The following is an 18,542-nucleotide window of genomic DNA, read 5'->3' on the forward strand; positions in this document are numbered from 1 at the left end:
GCATTCAGTCGTCCATGATGACAGTGCAGATGTTTGGGGGGAGGGGGAAGGAGGAATGTGGTACTGTTCAAAGACTCCGTTGACACGCCACAGTTAGCAACGCCCATTGGTACCAAAAACATTAGCAATGTGCCGCTGCAATCCACAGTGATGAATGGGAGAGGCTAAAGAAGGCATGCAGTCTCTCTTAGCATAGCAGTGCCCTCACATGGAGATCAATGTAGAGAAAATTATGGAAGTGCTCTGCTCTCTTTGTGACCTCAACAAGTAGGATTAAAGTGTTATTCAAGTCTCAGGTGGAAATATTCTTTTGTAAATACTGAACCATGTCCTTAAAAAAAAAAAAGAAAAAAGAAAATAGAGCTGTATTGCAGTTGATGCAATATTGTTACCAAAAATCTCGAAAAGTATGTGATCGATTTAATTCAGATTTTTACACGATACTCTAATTAACATCAGACTGGCAGAGACTACATTTACATGTATAGTATGTAGATACATATAAACATTGTTAGCAAAAATCTCAAAAAGTTCTTAAAGGATTTACATCATGTTTCTACATGATACTCCAGTGCACATTTGGTTGGATACAGGATATATATTTACAATGTATATCATATATAAATATATATGTAATGTAGAATGGAGAAATGTTCTTACCAAAAATGTTGAAGAGTACTCGAGCAATTAGCTTCAGTGTTTTAGACATTACTCTTATGAACATATGATGGACACAGGATATATATTTTTTAATCTATGTAACACATAACATGTATGTGTAATGTATGTGGAGGAAATGTTGTTACCAAAAATCTCGAAAAGCTCTTTACCAATTTACATCCGAGTTTTTCATGACACTCTAGTGACTTTTGGGTGGATATAGACTATATATTTTTAGTGTATGTAATATATAGTTCTTAACAGATATACTTCAGATTTTTAGACGATACACTAATGAACATTGAAACAGATATGGGCTATACATTTGTTTTAAATGTCAATGTATTGGTTTTCTTTCGTAACAGACTGCAGAAAGAAAAATGCTGAGCTGTGCTGTGAAAACTTGCTATTTGGATTTGTTTCTCACAGTCAGTTGAACTATGATATCTGGGTATGTCAACCATTAGACAAACATTTTCTCACATATATATGCTTCCTCCTTCTGTGTAATTTCAAACATAAATTGTATACACAGCCATGCACTGTTTTGGTTTCTTCCTCGCTGTCAGCTTTACAGAACACAGTAAAGTTGTTTGTATGGCTTTTTGGCTTATGATTACTAAAGAATCAGAATGTTCAAAACCTTAAAATCTTACCCATTCTCAGATTAAAACTAGGCAAAGTAGTGTCATTGAAGTTAATATACTCACAGACCTGGCAGCTGGAGAAATTTTCTCATACCCTGTATATCAATGAGCCCAACTGGTTTACTCATTCATTTAAAGCGACTTCAGTTCCCAGTCCTGAATAAACCAGGCTCAGGATCAGAGAGAGGGGGAAAGATGAGATGTACAGAGAGGGAGGGGAAGAAATGGACATATAGAAGGGGAGGAGTAGATGGACAGAGAAAGTGGAGAAGAGGTAATGGATGGAGGTAGAAGGAGGAGATGAACAATGAGAGGATGGAGGAGGAGATAGGAAGATAGAGAAGGGGGAAGAGGTTAGGATGTATCTCCAGTTCCTACACCAGTTTGTGAAGCACGGCCAAGTTTTCTAGTTTAGTACATTTTCATAATTACAACATTTTTGCCGAGTGTATTTTGAACACTGCTGCTACCTGTAATAGTCAAAAAAATTGTTATTTTACACAAGATAGCTGCTGTGTTTAAAATGTAGTCGGTAAAACATTGTGGTGATGAAGACATAAATCTATTACGCAAGAGTGCGCTCAGGATCTGTGCTGGGTGGAGGGAGTGGGCTACTCATATTAGCATTGCAGTGATTGGAGAAATAATTTTGAGGTTTCACATTATCCAAACCATATTCTGTTTTTCTTCAAATTAATACTGAGTTGATGGCTGTATGTGTTGTGGGGTAGGGTACAAACCGAGTCACACTAGACCATCACATCACGTCAACTTCTGGGTGTTTTTGCAATGGACACAGCTCAAATCACAAGCCCATTACTAAATGATAAATTGAAGAAAGCTGGTTGCATACGGCAGTTGCAGTCCAGTTGCGTGTGTGAACTCCCAGCTTTTAGTGGCACAATTTCAAAGACGCAATATTTGTCATGCCACAAAAAGTTCAATTTGGGTGTACTTTGTTGCGCCACTTTCCTTCCTCTAGTGCTATCTAGTGGCAACACACGAGTATTCTAAAGCAGTTATCATGTAGTAACTGTTGCTGTAATCCATTCAATTTCACTGTGTTTTCATTTTATTACTGAAAAAAGTGAAAATAGTGGTCGGCACACATACTTTCTCAGCTTCTGCAACTACAACAGCAACAATTGCTTTTCTGCAGCAGTATGTGTGTGTGTGTGTGTGTGTGTGTGTGTGTGTGTGTGTGTGCAGGGGGAGGGGGGGGGGGGGAATATTTTCAGATTAATGACATAACCCACAGTCTTAAAAGGTTGTTGAATGAAAAATAAATAAACTTAATATATGTAACCAAAAAATAGAATTGTATGAACATCGTGATTTGAGATTCCAAGCATTGTATATTTTGTGGATTATATGCAGGAAACAGCTCCTTAGTGTGTTGTGGCAGCAGTTAAACTAAAAATTTGTTTTTCTAAATGCCTTTCTCATCAAATACTTTAACATTCTAAAGTCTTGGAAGACTATGGTGTCTAGAGATGATATTGACATTGGTTGGTTGTTGCCTCAGCAGACAGCATTTTCATCTCCAGCTGTTATTTCTGTTACATGTGTTTGTGATCAGTGATTTATCCATGTGTAAAATCTATCATCAGAGCCAAAATTTATTCTTGTATTTATCTCTTGTCACCACTCTAATGGCAAAATCAAAACAATGACATCCATAACCACCCACGTGGCTTCAATTGACACTAACCTGAAAGCCTTGTAGTCATGTAGAATTTGTGGCGTCCTGTGTGAATGGGAGCTCATGATGCCTCTACAAAAAGCCACAAGCTGCGGTGGCACATTACATGCGGCTTAAGGCTATGAGTTACCGTCCATGATACAAAAATTTGGAGTATATTATCGAAATTGAGAAACTAACAACGATCAAGTTTATTAATGGCAAAAGTAAACTTCATGTCGAATATTTTTTAATAATTTTGTATGATAAACAACTAAAAGTGAAACAACATTTCAAAACATCGATATTTATTTGATAGTGAAAATATTTATTTGATAGTGAATATGCACAAACACAGCATACAATATTGAGAAGCAATACATAGAGTCTGTTTACCTTGTCTATCAATATTTTCCTTATGTAACGAATTACATCATCAACAATTGTATTTTTCTCCTTCATATAGCCGACTGTTGCAGTGTGGTGAATATAGGTTAATATTTGATTTTAGCAGACGACGTCACTGTCAGACCTTTCTTCCAGGGATATCTTGAGGTGACATGACGTGACGTGATGTAACGGTCAGTTGATAGACTATGAACGCCACCATTTGAAATGCGCTGTGGAATTTTTTGAGGTGACGTCACGGCGAGCATGAATAGGCCTTAAGGTCTGTGAAGCTCTTTTTTTTCCTAGAGATGGTAGATGGTGCTGCTACTCACGCGCTGGGTGTCCCATTGTGTAACGTCATTTGTACATGTGTTAAAAACCCGTATCGTGAAACTACAAAAATAAAGCTACATAAAAGTGGCTCTTGATGGCAACGGACCTCAGTCTCGATTATCGTAAATAATTTATGACAATGAAAATTTATTTGGGTTGTACAGTGCGCATAGTATGTTTTAGAAACTTATATCTTCAGAGAAGGTATTGATTATTAGGTCTCTACTGCTAATTCATGTTTTTCGATTAACCTGTAAAATTAATTTTCTGGTAATTACTAAAAATTATTAAGCATTTTAAAGGTTACTGTATTTCGACTCGAATTATTTTACTTTTCGAAAGAGAGATACAGAAATTCGTAACAATGTACAACGTTGTCATTCAACGCACAACGATTTTATTGCGATGACACTGATCATTGGTAGAGATTCCGCTTGAGTTCCAGTGTCGACTGGCTTATATTATGTATCGAAGTATCGATGTGTCGTTATTCGAGTATCGATGTAAAACGTCAGTGTCTTGTAAAGTAGTGTACAAACTACTCCCAATGTTTTGTGTTGGAATGTGGTTATTTTGTTAACGGGCTACGTAATTTTGTTCTGTGCGGCACAAGTGTATCTTTTAAAAACCATTCAGTTGTCGGGGAAGCAAACAGCTTTACCAGTGACAAAAAAAACACAGTTTCTCTTTGCCGTAAAAAGTATTTCTTCAGTTGTTCAATAATATGGTGCGTCTTGGAGGTGTTTATTGTGCTGCTTTCTTTTTACAGAAAGGCGAAAAATACGTGTATTAGAGCAAAGACTTATCGATTAACTTTGATCGTAAGCGCATGCGCTAGAATAATAATTCCGTGTGAACAAGAGAATGTCGAGTTTTCTGCCATCCTTAGTTTACTTGGACGCTGGCTGTTCCAAGGTCTGTTACCATGAGGAAAAATCGCTGTTATGTGAATTCGTTCCGGTTGTGTCGCCTCCACGATGAATGATACAAACGTTATTACGCATGGGATCAAGTCACTGTATACATATGGCACGAGTACAGCGGTGAAAAGTACTTGTGGGTAGTGGAGTCACTATATAAATGGACGTGTTTAGTGCACAGAAGTTTTCTCATTAATCAAGTTCCTCATTAATGGTATAAGTTCAAACAATTATATAATGGCAACTGTAGAGTATGATTTAGACACTTCAGGAGGTTTAATGCCCGTAAGTAAGGAATGCAGCCATATTTGTTGCAAAATGGCTTCTGTTATATGTAATATATTGAACGGCACGTTACAGTACCGTCAGTTGTATGTACGATTGTTAGTAAGTAATTCTTAAAATATCTTCTTTTTTTAATTAGCAAATCCAAGCCTTGATAGCGCCTCCAGTTAGTGAAGAGGTTGTCAAAACAAAGAAAAAAGAGTCTAAAGAATTGCATCCCTACTACAAGAGACCAGGGAAAGGACATAATCACGATTGTTGTGATGCTTGCGGTGAAGGTGGCGACCTGTTATGCTGTGATAAATGTCCAGCTTCATTTCATCTTCAGTGCCAGTGAGTAACAGTGAATTTCTGTCCTCTTGGAGATTTGCTGCATAAAGAAATGTAATATATGTAATGCATAAGTAGTAGTTGAAAGGTTTTAAGTAAATAAACTGCAGTTCATTGTACAAATGTGTTAATCTCACCATAAGCAACGTATTAATTTATTTTACAAATGTTTCACCTCATCATTAGTAACATGTTCAACATTTCACTAAAACTCACCACTTTCCAGTGACCCTCCCTTGGATGACACGGACATTCCGCTTGGTGAATGGTTATGTCATTGCTGCAGAACTGCTGGTGTAAGTTATTTATCAAAAGTAAAATTACCATATGTTTTTTATATGAATAAAAAAGTCTTGTAGTGAATGTCATTTACTCAAGTGTTTGTAACTTTTTTTTGTACTTTTTAGAATAAATCTGAGAGACTTGCCATGAATTCCAGTATTTTAAACACAAAATGTGAGAATAAAATCTTTAAACATGTGAAAGGTAATATTTCTTTCCTTTGTAACTGATTTTATAGTTCAGTGATTAATATTCTCCATAGTTAGCATTTCAAAAGTTGTTGCACATGCAGGGAGATGCCGAGGGAAGAAGGAGTGTGAAAAGAATGGAAGTGAAACTGGGCATATGACCATAGAGAATGACAAATTATTATCTGAAAGCGTTAAAAATGAGGAAAGTGCAATGGATGTGTTGATTAAGGCTGCCTCAACAATGAACCCTAAGCAGTTTGAACTTCCCAGAGAGCTGATGGTTCCACTGCCATTTCCTGGTACTGATAAAGGTATGTAATTCCTTTATAATTATCATAATACCAGGAAATTATTCTGTTATCTATAACATTTTTGTGGTGGACACCCTTTTTGAATTTCCATACTCCTGGGAGTTATTGAAATATATAAAAGTCAGGTCAGCTGAAGAATGAGATACAACTTGTTGGGTTTGACCAATTACATCATATTTAAGTCATAGATTATAATTTGTTTAGCCATAGATAGTGAAGCACTTAGTCTATCTTGGGAAATGAAGCAGCAAATTGTAAGTTTAAATAAAAGAAGGTATCATTTGAAAAAAGAAATTGTTCATGTTTTGTTGTTGCCCATCATTTTAAAGAATTTGTGCGCACGTTTTAATTTAGCGATGTATCCGCCATAAATAAAGAATAAGATATCAGTGGCAGGTTTGTCATTCTGTTCGTCATGTATAATACCAGTGTTCTCTTTTTCAGTTAAGTTACAAGCTACCAGTGTTAGAGGTGATGTTTTCTATACAATAGGTAATATCTGCTTGAACAAAGTACTGGATACCAATATAAGAGTTGTAGTTTTGCTCTCAAAAGATCATCTGGCTACAAAACAACAGACTACTCATGTTAGACATGTTGTTTTCATCGATATAAGTAATATGAGTATCCTGTTCTTCAGTATAGAATACAAAATTTAGGTACACGTTTCATTCACTATTGGTAATACTAGTGTCCTGGTCTTCAGTTGACCTATATAGGTTATTTGAAGAACCAGGATATCAGGTCAACGGATGCTTCCGATCCCACCCGTCAAGCTTTGACCCGTGACGTAATGGTGTGCGATGTCACAGTGACGCGAAGTTTAGTTTATGAGTGAGTATTGTTTATAGATGTCGTTTTGTTGCAGTTGGTGGTGTCCTCTGGTGGTGTGTTTGTGGTTTGCGTGTTATGTGGTGTATTGGGTTCATTGTGGTGTTGCTGCTTGTTCTGCAAGGTATTGGTTTTTGACTGTGCTGCGAAAGGAATTGGTTTCAGTGAGTTAACAATTTAGTTTTGGTTGTGTCTAAGTTAGTGCTGTTTGCTATAAGTTGTGTGTTATTTTATTTAATTTAATTTGTGGCTGCTTTTGTTAGGTGTGGATGTGACAGATAAATTTAACAGCACTTGTTTGCGTGCAGAAATGGGGGGCAATGTGTTGTCCCTCTAAAATTTTTGCAACTGTATGGGCTGCTGGCAGAAGTGATTAGGTGCAGCGTGTGTCGGCAGGAAATGCGGTTGTCAAAAGTTGTCTCAGACCGGGGACGGCTACAGGTGGCGGTATCGTAGGGACAACCTATGGTGCTCCATAAGGTGTGGTACCTGCTTTGAGAGGTCTAGGTTGAGCATGCGAGAGATTGTGTTGATGACATATTATTTTTGTTATAGATCCTCTCCCAGTTTTTGTGCGCATGAGACTGGTGTGAGTGAGAGGATGGTTCATGACTGGTGTGAGAGGATGGTTCATGGCTGGTTTTCGTTTTGTAGGGAAGTGTGTTCTGAGTAGGCCTATAGTAAGTACAGGGGTAAGTTGGGTGGGCTTGGGGTGGTGGTGGAGGTTGACAAGTCGCAGTTTGGGGAGAAGTAGTAGGGAGGGGTAAGTCTCTGGCTGGTTTATGGGGGGCCATTGTATCTGGGGGTGGTTTTTCAGAGTTTGTTTTTAGGGTTTTGGAGGGGTGGACAAAAAGGAAATTGGTGGGATTTATTCAGGAGTTTATTGAAGAGGGCAGCACAATAGTTTCCGATGCTTTTTCATTTTATGGGGGGTTGGGCGAGAGGGGGTATCATCATTTAGTAGTTAACCATAGTTTGGAATTCAAAAATTATGAGACTGGGGCATGGAGAAATACAATAGAGGGGTTTTGGGGGGTGGTTAAGTCAGTTATTGGGAGGGGGAAGAGGCGCTCTTCTAACCTTCAGTCTCATTTAGATGAGTATTGTTGGCAGAAGAGCATCCCTGAGGGCTATTGCATTTTACGGGTTTTCTTAAGGGCAATTAGTAAAATGTATAGGCCACAAATGGTTAAGGAGGTGGTGTGAGGGTGGGTGGCTGTGTCTCGGGGGTTGGGGGACGGGGGTGCTTGTTGGTAATGTTTGTGAAGGTTGGTAGGTGGGGGGAGGGTGGTTTGATTATGTTGTGGAGGATCTATTTTGTTGCAGTTGTTGTTGAGTTGTATTGTGCGATTGAGATTTGTTTATTTTGTTTATTATTTTTGTTTTTATTTGTTGATGTGTCTTTGATTTTGGAGGGATGGTCGAGGTTGGGAGGGGGGTCGTGGGTGGGTTTGGAGTTTCTTTTGGTTGCGTTTTTTTTTGTTGGTGTGTGTGTGTGTGTGTGTGTGTGTGTGTGAGAGAGAGAGAGAGAGAGAGAGTGAGTGAGTGAGAGATTGTGGTGTTTGTGGTGGCCGACGTAGAGTTCAGCACTGGAACTTTTTGCGGTTAGTAGTCATTCTTTTCAGTGTATTTTTGTGCATGTTACGATGGTTGGTGGGGTACTTCTGTGTTGTTTGGTTGGTGGTATTGGTGTTTTGGTATCGTGAGTTGCTGTTGACCTATGTAGGTGAAGGAAAGTGTCCGATTCCAATGTGCGGCTGTAGCTATGTGTGTTTTGGTATTGTGAGCTGCTGTTGAACTATACAGGTCAAGGGAAGTCTCCGATTCCAATGTGTGGTCGTAGCAATGAATGTTTTGGTATCATGAGCTGCTGTTGTGCTATATAGGTCACGGGAGGTGTTGGTTTTGTGGTGCCAATAGTTGTGGCGGTCGTGCAATTTTTGGAGTTTTATAATGTAGTATCGACAATTGCAGTTGAAGTGTATAGGTGAAGGGAAGTGACAGATTCCAGAGGATATTGTGTGTAGTGGGGTTTGGGAATTTTGTGTTGTCGATTTATTTAGTCGTTTTGTGTCGTTAGGTCTGGTGGTGTGTGTGTGTGTGTGTTTACATTTAGTTTGCTCCCACCCATAAACTGCCAATTTCCTACGCTTGTCCCGTTTGTTTGATTGTATTTTTGGAGGAAGATGTGTGTGTTGGTTTTTCGATCTATTTTCGTCTTTGTTGTCATGTTTACGTAATTACATCATAGGCACCATATTGGAGTTGTAGTGGATGGTCGTTTCCGCCATATTGGTCACGTCATGGGTCAGAGCAGATGGGTGGACAAACACTAATGAAGACCTTGACACATTCCCCCTGTTGCACATATTGTATTTTGGTAATGCATTTAGTTCGTGTAAGTTGAAGCATGGTTTTAGGTGACTCATAAGAATGGAGAAAACTGGCCATGGTGTTTTTAGTATAAAAATTGAAAGTTTAAATGAGAAAATTCTGACCTCTATCCACAGATTTTCAGAGGCTCCTCAGTGATGTTTTCTCGTTTCAGTACTAGGGGCCCATGTTCTCCAGTGGCTCAATGGAAAATGGTAATACAGGCATAGTCCATATCAATTCAGGTGGGCTAGAAAAAAAAAAAAAATCTTATCTTCATAGTCTCAGATGTTATTGAATTTAGCACATGTTAAAATGAAGGACTAAGTAAGGAACACACATTTTTTTTTTTTTTTGTTTTCTCCAAAAAAATTTATGTTCTAAGATACAGCCCTTCAAAGATGTCTCTGCACGTACCACATTGAAGGTGTGAATTTTGGGAAAAAAATTAAAATGCTGTATCTCTGGAACAGTTCTAGGTATTTTGTTGTTTTTTTTTTATTTCCAAGATAATTGCTTTATAATTACAAAGAAATCTTCCATTTGGCCTTAGCTGTCAAAGTTCTTCTTCTATAGCAATCTGAACTTTTTTTAGTAATTTATGGTTTTTTTAATGCGAATCCATAAAATTTTTATTTTTTTCTGTTGAATAGTACCATAAAGTTCTACATCCCCTGAAAAGGAGAGCTTCCACTTTTAGGTTGAACTGGTTTTATAAACAATTGAAATTTTTGCCATACATAAAACCTGTTTTATTACCACATTATCACATAACAGTCTCATAAAAATCAAAAGCAGCCTTATGTAACATAATTTTAGTTTTGGAAGATCTGTAGGAGACTCATTTTTCAAGCATTTTAAATTGTTCCAAAATGTATGAGAAAGGTCCAAAGACTAAAGGTTTCAAGTTATACAACTTCTGTGCACTCAGTTTTGTACTGAATTTAGCCAGCCAATGAACTAAAAATATGTTCCACTGCTTCAGTATCTTCTTTTGGTATAGAGTTGTGCCTTCCTGTTGAACCAATAGGAACTGGAACACTTAATCTTCATAACATTGTGAACAGGAAGTGAGCACTGATGGTGGTGTTGCTGTCCTGCAGCTGGAAACCTATATCCAACAGCTGGTCCATGTGGTAGCATAAAGTTCACAACAATTTTGCTTAACTCATAACTAGTGTCTATAATCTCTACAATCCACCAGTCACAGTAAAACACACACAGACAAAACCATAAAAAACGAAACCCTTCTCAGGTTGTGAATCTGAATATTATCCTAATGTTTCTGAGGTGTTGGCTGAACGAATGAAATTTCTTCTTTCTTTGCATGCAATATCAGTTTGCTCATCACTTTGAGTCCAAAAATGTGTCTTCTGAATTCCTTTTGCAGGAGTGGTTTGTTTGGACCATTCTTTTTTCTGCTCATGGAATTCTTCGATTTCCTCTTTGGACAAAACAATGAGGGCTGTGGATGTGTAAGGTTTCATGACTCTCGTAAAATCCGCAGCATTCTGAATTGCTGGTCTGGAAAGATTGTTTTGTAGCAGGTGCTTCATCAGGCCTTATACACCATCACAATGCCCTTTCCTATGACCGGTAGCACTGTATACCCAGTCAGTTGGCACAAGTGACTTACTCAATTCAAACATCTGGTAACAATTTTTAAAATGACTAGGATTACCATGAGAAATAATTATGATCTTCTGTGTCCCTGTGTGCAGTTGAAGAATTTTGCGCATTGCTAGCAAAGTATGAGCCGAGTCGTCCTGTGTCATCACTTACATCTGCAACACTTGTGGTCTTGTTTTGAAAATATGTCACTCCTATAAAAATTGAAATCTGGTCATTACTCCAATGATTCGCTTGTACTTCTTGTGGGAGAATTACAGACCGGTCCTCAGTAAATTCACAGTAAAGGACTAAGCATAGTTCTTCAGCCTGTACACAACTTTTCACATTGTTGCAGTTTCTTCAGGTGCTGATGGTGTGTTACTGCTTTCACTGACCATTTACCAAGTTCATCAATGAAACTGTCAGAGTTAGCAGTTTTTTTAATTAGTTTATTTTCCTTCCATGTTGCATGTGTAATTTCTGCAGAGTTATCTGCTACATCTTCCAGGCCAGATGTCTGTAAAGATAGTCCTCACTTTCCAGTGCAGTCACCACATTCTTGAAAGAAACAAGTCTCTCGCTTGATGTTGGCACGACATCGTGGTCGGCGTACAAAGCCTGTATCTCTTCATAAATCTTGAACACTATGATGTTGATGCAGTAAAGTTGGTGATCCCTTGGATAGTGGATACTGCTTGATGAATGATAATTTTTGTAGAAACTAAAATTCTTGGTTGTCTGTTCTTGAAAAACCAAGTATTGGGTTTACTTTAAGTTTTAGCCATTTATCAGTTCCACTTACCAGATTATGTTTACTGTGAGGTGATATCTTTAAAAAATTGTCCCGATTCCACTAAGTTCTTATTGTTTATCCACTTGGGAGATGACCCAAAATGCCTTTCTGTTGCCTTGTTACCATGCTCTTTAGCATATGCAATCACTTGCAGCTTAAATTGCAATAGTATTGCAATTCTGTTTTTCAGCCACAGTTTGCAATTAAAACCACAACATAGGTATGACACAAATGGATATCCACACTAAACACAACAATAATTGAAGCTTGAATGAACAATATGACAACTCTTAATGAAGGCGCATATGTATTCACTGAACTCTGTACAGGTGGAATACTCAAAATTCACAAGGAAGCTAACAATTAATTGCTTTAATCCAAAACAGAAATGTTCAAGAAATGGAGCTTATAGGTACCTAGCCTAACTTGCTGCCAAGATATGTCACATTCAGTTCTTGGGCCTATTTTGGAAGGGAAAAAAAGTCTTTATTTTCCATATAGCGGAGATGCTGAGTCGCAGATAGGTAAGCACAACAAAAAGACTCACCAGTCTGGTTTCAGTTGCCTGAGACTGCAATCGCATGTGTGAGTTGCATTTGTGTGTGTGTGTGTATCGATGAAGGCCTTAATGGCCAAAAGTTTTAATTGTGAGAGTCTTTTTGTTGTGCCTATCTGCGACTCAGCATCTCCGCTATATGGTGAGTACCAACATTTCTTCTCATAATATTGTACATTCTATCCTGAATTTTCCATTGTTTGATTGAAGTCTTATTTTCCGGTAGTTAGGCACTCTCTCTGCTGCCTTCCTGAATGATGCTTGTGGAAGTGTCATTGTATTCTTTCATATGGCTTGATAATGATAGTTTTCGTTCAAAGCAATTATAGAAATAGTGTTTGCTAAAAATATTATATTTTTTGTGTGTCTGACTTCATAATTTTTCTACTTTGCAAGCTTAATTACAAAACATGGGATATGCCAAGATTCTACAGTTAACAAAATTTGTTAGTTCAGTAACTAAATCTACAGCATCCATATGGGAAATATTTTTGTAACTTACACCCCCACCTTCCACCCTTCACCCCCCTTTATCAACGCCACTTTCCATAGAAGTCGCTTTGCTCCCCATAATATAAGGAAATGCACCCAGTTCCCAGTTTTCTGGTTGGAGATGCCAGTGGTAGCAGTCTCGTGTGTGTGTGTGTGTGTGTGTGTGTGTGTGTGTGTGTGTGTGTGTGTGTGTGTGTGTGTGTGTGTGTGTGTGTTTTCTTTGTTGAAGCAGGCTTGGCCGAAAGCTGTAATTTGTAATAGTCTTTTTGTTGCACCTGTTTGCAACTCAGTGAATCATCTTTACACTAAGTAGCCATCTACCCTTTTCCTAATGTTATTTGTAGCTAGTTCCCTGTTGGTCATTTATAACTTCGTAGTTTTCATCATGTGTGGTCTCTGTCACAGCTAGCCATAATCTAAAATGAGAAAAAAATATTGATAATTTAATGTAAATAATTAACTTGTGTATTCAGTAAGATTCTAAAGTATGTTCCATTTTCCTGTAGGTCCAGGAGCAAACAGAATTAATTTACGCAGAACCTCCTCTGTGAAGAAGAAGCCATATGAGTTGGACAATGGTCTCGTGCCACTACCTGTTAGATCGTGTTTTGAGTGTCGAAAGTGAGTCTCCAATAAATCAGTGTTAAGATTTATAACAATAATAGTAAAGTTCTTTATCATGTTCATTTTGTACATGTTCTATAATTGCAAATTTACCATGGTTGAGATCATCAGTGCCAGGTTTAATAAGTAATTGTCTGCAGAAAATACTACATTTTGTTTGACACCTGCTACCCATTCTATACCTAGAAGTCCCTTTAATACAGCCTAGTCACCTGTGGTTGTCGCATCTGCAATGACGAGCGGTTCCTCTCAAAATATACTGAGGGCCTCACTGAAGCCTTCACATACTGTAATTATCCTCCCAACCTTGTACAAAAACGTATCTCCTGTGCCTAATCTTTCCAGTCTCTCACAAAGTCCCACCATAAAGCTGCAGAGGAGCATTCCCCTTGTATCTTAGTACCACCTGGGACTGGAGCAACTGAATTACATTCTCCGCCAGGGTTTCGACTACCTCTCGCTATGCCCTGAAATGAGAAATGTTCTGCCCACTATCCTTCCCACTCCTTCCACAATGGTATTCCATTGTTCACTGAACCTACACAATATACTCGTCCATCTCTACACAACCCATGCTCCCAACCCCCTTATCTCATGGCTGATACCCCTGTAATAGACCTAGATGCAAGACATGTCCTATACATCCTCCCACCATCACATACTCCAGTCTGGTCACAAACGTCACCTATCCCATCAAAGGCAGGGATGTGATCCACAAGCTAAGCTGTAACCACTGTGCTGCATTCTATGTGGGCATGACAACCAACAAGCTGTCTGTCCCCAGGAATGGCCACCGACAAACTGCGGCCAAGAAACTAGTGGACCACCCTGTTGCTGACACGCCGCCAAACATGACATCCTTCATTTCAATGACTGCTTCACAGCCTGTGCCATATGGATCCTTCCCACCAACACAAGCTTTTCTGAATTGCACATGTGGGAATGCTCCCTGCAACAACATATCCTACATTCCAGTAACCCTCCTGGCCTCAACCTTCGTTAATCATTGTCCTCTCCCATCCAACCACTTCTCCGTTCTCGTTCCAGCACTACATAGTCCTCATTCCTCAATCACAAGCAGTCTTTTTACTTCTCTCTTTTTCCGCTTCCCCCCCTCCCCCCCCCCCTCTCTTCACCTCTCCGCTCCCTCCATCTAACCTCCTAACTGCACATAGCTGCCCTACTCTCTTTCCACCTCGTCCCTCGGCACTCCCCAACAGCATGTCACTGTCCACCACGCGTACCCTACTATCCCTCCCCCTCCCCACTCCAGCGTTCTCCTTACCGCCACCCAGCCGCTCCCATCATGTACCGGTGGTGCTGCTCGCAGTGTGGACTCTGTTGCCTGAGACTGCAGTCGTATGTGTGAGTTGCATTTTTGTGGGTGTGTATATGTGTTTGCCATCTAATTCTGACGAAGGCCTTACTGGCCAAAAGCTATTATTTGTGACAGTCTTTTTGTTGTGCCTATCTGCGTCTCAGACTCTTTGCTATGTGATGAGTGGCATCTTTCCTTTTCACAGTATTATTACATTCCAACTTGGATTTTCCATTGTTACATTTGTTTAACTGTGTAAGGTTTCTGGTGGGACAGAATATGACTAATTGGTTGATGACTCATTGTTTATTCTGCTTTTAGGCCACAAGTATATGCAGATCAGGAAATTATTCACTAGGAAAGGTGACAGGGCATTAGATCAGGTGCTAAGACCCTCTGAAATAACTTTCATTGTACTAGGAGGAGTTGATTATATGTAATAAACTGTAGCTTTTGTATTGATATTTACATCTCAAGTACTTTGTGAACATGTTAAACCAATGTCTTGAAGGTAAAAATTGTTAAATGAAGAAAGGCAACCATTCAATACATAAAGAGACGTTGAGCTGTCAGTTGGTGCATAAATAAAAATCAGGCTTTCAGCTCAGTTTTAGATTTTAAGTTTTTCTACAGGAACAAAAAACCCAGGGCCAAAAATAGCTACTTAAGGCATAACTATAAATCAGGAATATTTTCTAATGACGATGTCATAGTTTTCAGACTGTTTTTCAATTGCTCACATCTCTGTTCATTATCCCAGAACATACAATTCCAAGAATGGGACAGGAAACTGTCATGTCGTTTTACACAGCAAGACAGATAGTAGTTGCATTTTTGAAAATAATGACATGCTGTAATTTTAATGCTTCTTTGAATTCATTATATTTTACATGTTGTTACCATTGTAGTCGTTTGCCCTATGACTGATTTTCTGCAAATCTTGACGCTAGTCTCTCCTGTGCAAGGTTTTTTTCATATTTGCTTAACTATTGCACCCTCTATCCATTTAAACCTGCTCACTGTTTTCAAGCTTTAGTCTCCCTTGACAGTCCGTACTCTTCACCTATCTTTCTATTACTTAATTGACTATTCATTGATGTCTTGGCACATGTCCCATCAACTCACCCCTTTTTTAAAAATCAAGTTGTGCCATGGTTTTTTATACCCAGTTTGATTAAGTACATCTTCATTAGTTACCCAATACAACTAAATAATCTCCAGCATTCTTCTGTGGCACCATTTATGTCTAAACTTCCAGCTACATGCAAGACAAACAATTTCAAGAAATACTTCATTTCACTTAAATTATATCAAATGTTGCAATATTTCTCTTTTCAGAAACCTTTTTTGCACTATGTCAGACTGCATTTTCTATCTTCTTTATTTCTGCCACCCTCAGTTATGCCCCCCCCCCCCCCCCCCCCAAAAAAAAGAAAAGACAGAACTTATCCTTTACCTTCAATATCTCACTACCTAATCCAGTTCATTCGACATCAGCTGATTTAATTTGATTACACTTCCTTGCCCTAGTTTTACTTCTGTTGCTGTTCGTTTCCTCCTTAACTATGTTTCCTTTCCAAATTTCTGTGTACTGTAGTGTTTGGACGATGTACAGCTTGAATAACATGGGGTGTAGGGTACAACCTTGTCTCACTTATTTTTCAATTACTGCTTCTTTTCATGTCAATCAAATCTTGGCACAATTACCTGGTTTCTATACAGGTTGTGGATAACCTTTCATTCTATGTATTCTATCCGTGATCTCCTTAGATCCCCAGGGAGTGTGTTCCAGTCAGCATTTTCCGTTTCTTCTATTCATTTTTAATCTCTCTTCTTCAAAATCTCATTTTATCCCCCCTCCTCCCGTTGGTTTTTACCTCTCTTTCCATTCTTCAGTTAGTAATAGTTCTTAGTATTTTACATTTAAGACTTATTAAATTGATGATGTGATAATACTCACACCTGTCAGTACCTGCATTCTGTGGTAATGGAAGTCTTCTTGAAGTCCGATGATATTTTGCTTGTCACATTATCTTTCATGCTAGGTGTAACAGTTTTTTCATGGTTGGTTCTTCTGAGGTGGTTGTTAATTATGATGGAATATTGTCTACTCAACGTGTCTTGTTTTAATTCAGGTTTTTCAGTCCTTTTCAATTATTCTCTCAGTATTGCATCACCTGTTTCATATTCATCCACTGCTTCATAAAATATCAGTGATTTATATAGACATATTCCTTCCACCTTTCAGCCTTCTCTTCTTCTCTTCTTCTTTGCTTAGTATTGGCTTGTCATCTGCAGTCTTGATGTTCATACAGTTGCTTGTCTTTTCTCCAAAGGTTTCTTTAATTTCCAGGGAAGTGGCATCTCCCTTACCAATGGTCATACTAGCTTCCACAACTTAGCATTCAATCTTTGTCAGTTTGCAAAGACTATGTTTTTTTTAGTTTTTATTTATTTTAAAAAATATTTTCTCTGTTTATCTAATATCCCTTGTGCTATCCAAGGATTTCTGCCTGACTTTGTCTTTTTACGTAGTTTTTCTGCTGCTACCTCTATAGTATTCCTTTTCTTTGTTTCAGTTAGTTGTTGCCCAATGTCCCCCATGAAATTCTCAAAAACTGTTTGAGATTCTCCATATACAATCTCCTTAATCTCCAAAATTTTTTCATTTCTTTCAACTGATCTCTTCATTTTACAACCAATAAATAACAGGTTGCATCCTTATCTGCGCCTGAAAATGTTTTGTAGCTTACCACTTGGTTAGTAAATTATTGTTCTGCCATTATATTAACTGGAACATTTCAATGTTTTCTAGATGTGTATCACACCAGCAACACTGATAGCCATAGTTCAATCTACAGGTCAGTGGTGTCGACGTTGTTTGGTTGCTAATGGGTGTTACTTTGAACACGTAAAATTTCTTAACCCCGTGCAAAAATTGTAATGGTATGTCATTTTGTTATGTTAACATTGATTGTCAAAGAATGTCTACATTTTTCTGGATCATTCTGTAGTGATCAAGACTGTTCAATAAAATACTAATACAAAACTCAACATCATTGCAATGTAGTTCTTATTTCCATAGTGAAAACTTCCTGCAGTCAATAAATTCTGTTGGTTATTTGAAGTCTCACAAGTAAATTCAATTCAATTGAATAACTACATTCTAACTATTTATAATCTTTAGCAACATATTGTAACTGTAAAATCTGTGTAAGACAGGTTATATTCTGTCACCAGTTCAGGGTTTCTTTGTCGTACTTGAATAATTTTAGTACAATTTGGCATTGTTTCTTCAAGCTCACATTCAGTATTCTTCAAATTTTTTGTAGAAGCAAATTCTCAGTATCTGATGTGTTTTATGTTAATTTAACATTTTTCATTACTGCAGGTCCAGAAGAGAGCTCTGTGTAACCTTTCCTCGCCCACAAAATTGAACTTTTAAATACTAAAGTATTGATTCACAAGTCATGATAGGTTATAACACAAGTGGTCTACTAACCCAAGAATTGGAAAACAGAATCACTTAGAGCAGAAATTTGTATTTATTTATTTATTTTTATAGCCAATAAGGTAGTAAATATATTGTGTTTTTTCACTTTGATAAATTTGATTGCTACAGAACAGCAATGTATTTGAAGTTCACTTACAAGGGAGTATATCTTTGTAGCTTCCTGCAACTTGTATTATAAATTCCGAAATATTTGTTATTAAATGTTACAGAAGCTGCCGGAAAGCACCATTAATAGCATGTGATTACTGCCCCCTTCTGTTTCATCAAGACTGCTTGGATCCACCTCTTACATCGTTACCCTCAGGAACTTGGATGTGTCCTAACCACCCGCAGAACTTCATTGTAAGTAGTAATTCCTTTTTTTATATTAACTGTAAGTAAGAAATGTGTTGATTAAGAA

At 38.0% G+C, this 18,542-nt stretch overlaps 1 protein-coding gene across 1 annotated transcript in view; it reads left to right on the forward strand.

The window, feature by feature from the left end:
* The first annotated feature begins 4,200 nt into the window (after positions 1 to 4,200).
* The window catches only part of LOC126284355 (PHD finger protein 12), a 68,781-nt gene continuing 54,439 nt past the window's right edge, over positions 4,201 to 18,542 (forward strand). The window contains exons 1-7 of the mRNA XM_049983219.1: positions 4,201 to 4,916; positions 5,056 to 5,249; positions 5,473 to 5,542; positions 5,654 to 5,732; positions 5,821 to 6,030; positions 13,193 to 13,307; positions 18,352 to 18,484. Coding sequence (XP_049839176.1) covers positions 4,869 to 4,916; positions 5,056 to 5,249; positions 5,473 to 5,542; positions 5,654 to 5,732; positions 5,821 to 6,030; positions 13,193 to 13,307; positions 18,352 to 18,484 — 849 coding nt within the window. The 5' untranslated portion in view covers positions 4,201 to 4,868. The remainder of the gene's footprint in view (positions 4,917 to 5,055; positions 5,250 to 5,472; positions 5,543 to 5,653; positions 5,733 to 5,820; positions 6,031 to 13,192; positions 13,308 to 18,351; positions 18,485 to 18,542) is intronic.

This window comes from Schistocerca gregaria, chromosome 8 (genome assembly GCF_023897955.1).
Source record: "Schistocerca gregaria isolate iqSchGreg1 chromosome 8, iqSchGreg1.2, whole genome shotgun sequence".
In the NCBI taxonomy this organism is placed as follows: Eukaryota; Metazoa; Arthropoda; class Insecta; order Orthoptera; family Acrididae; genus Schistocerca; species Schistocerca gregaria.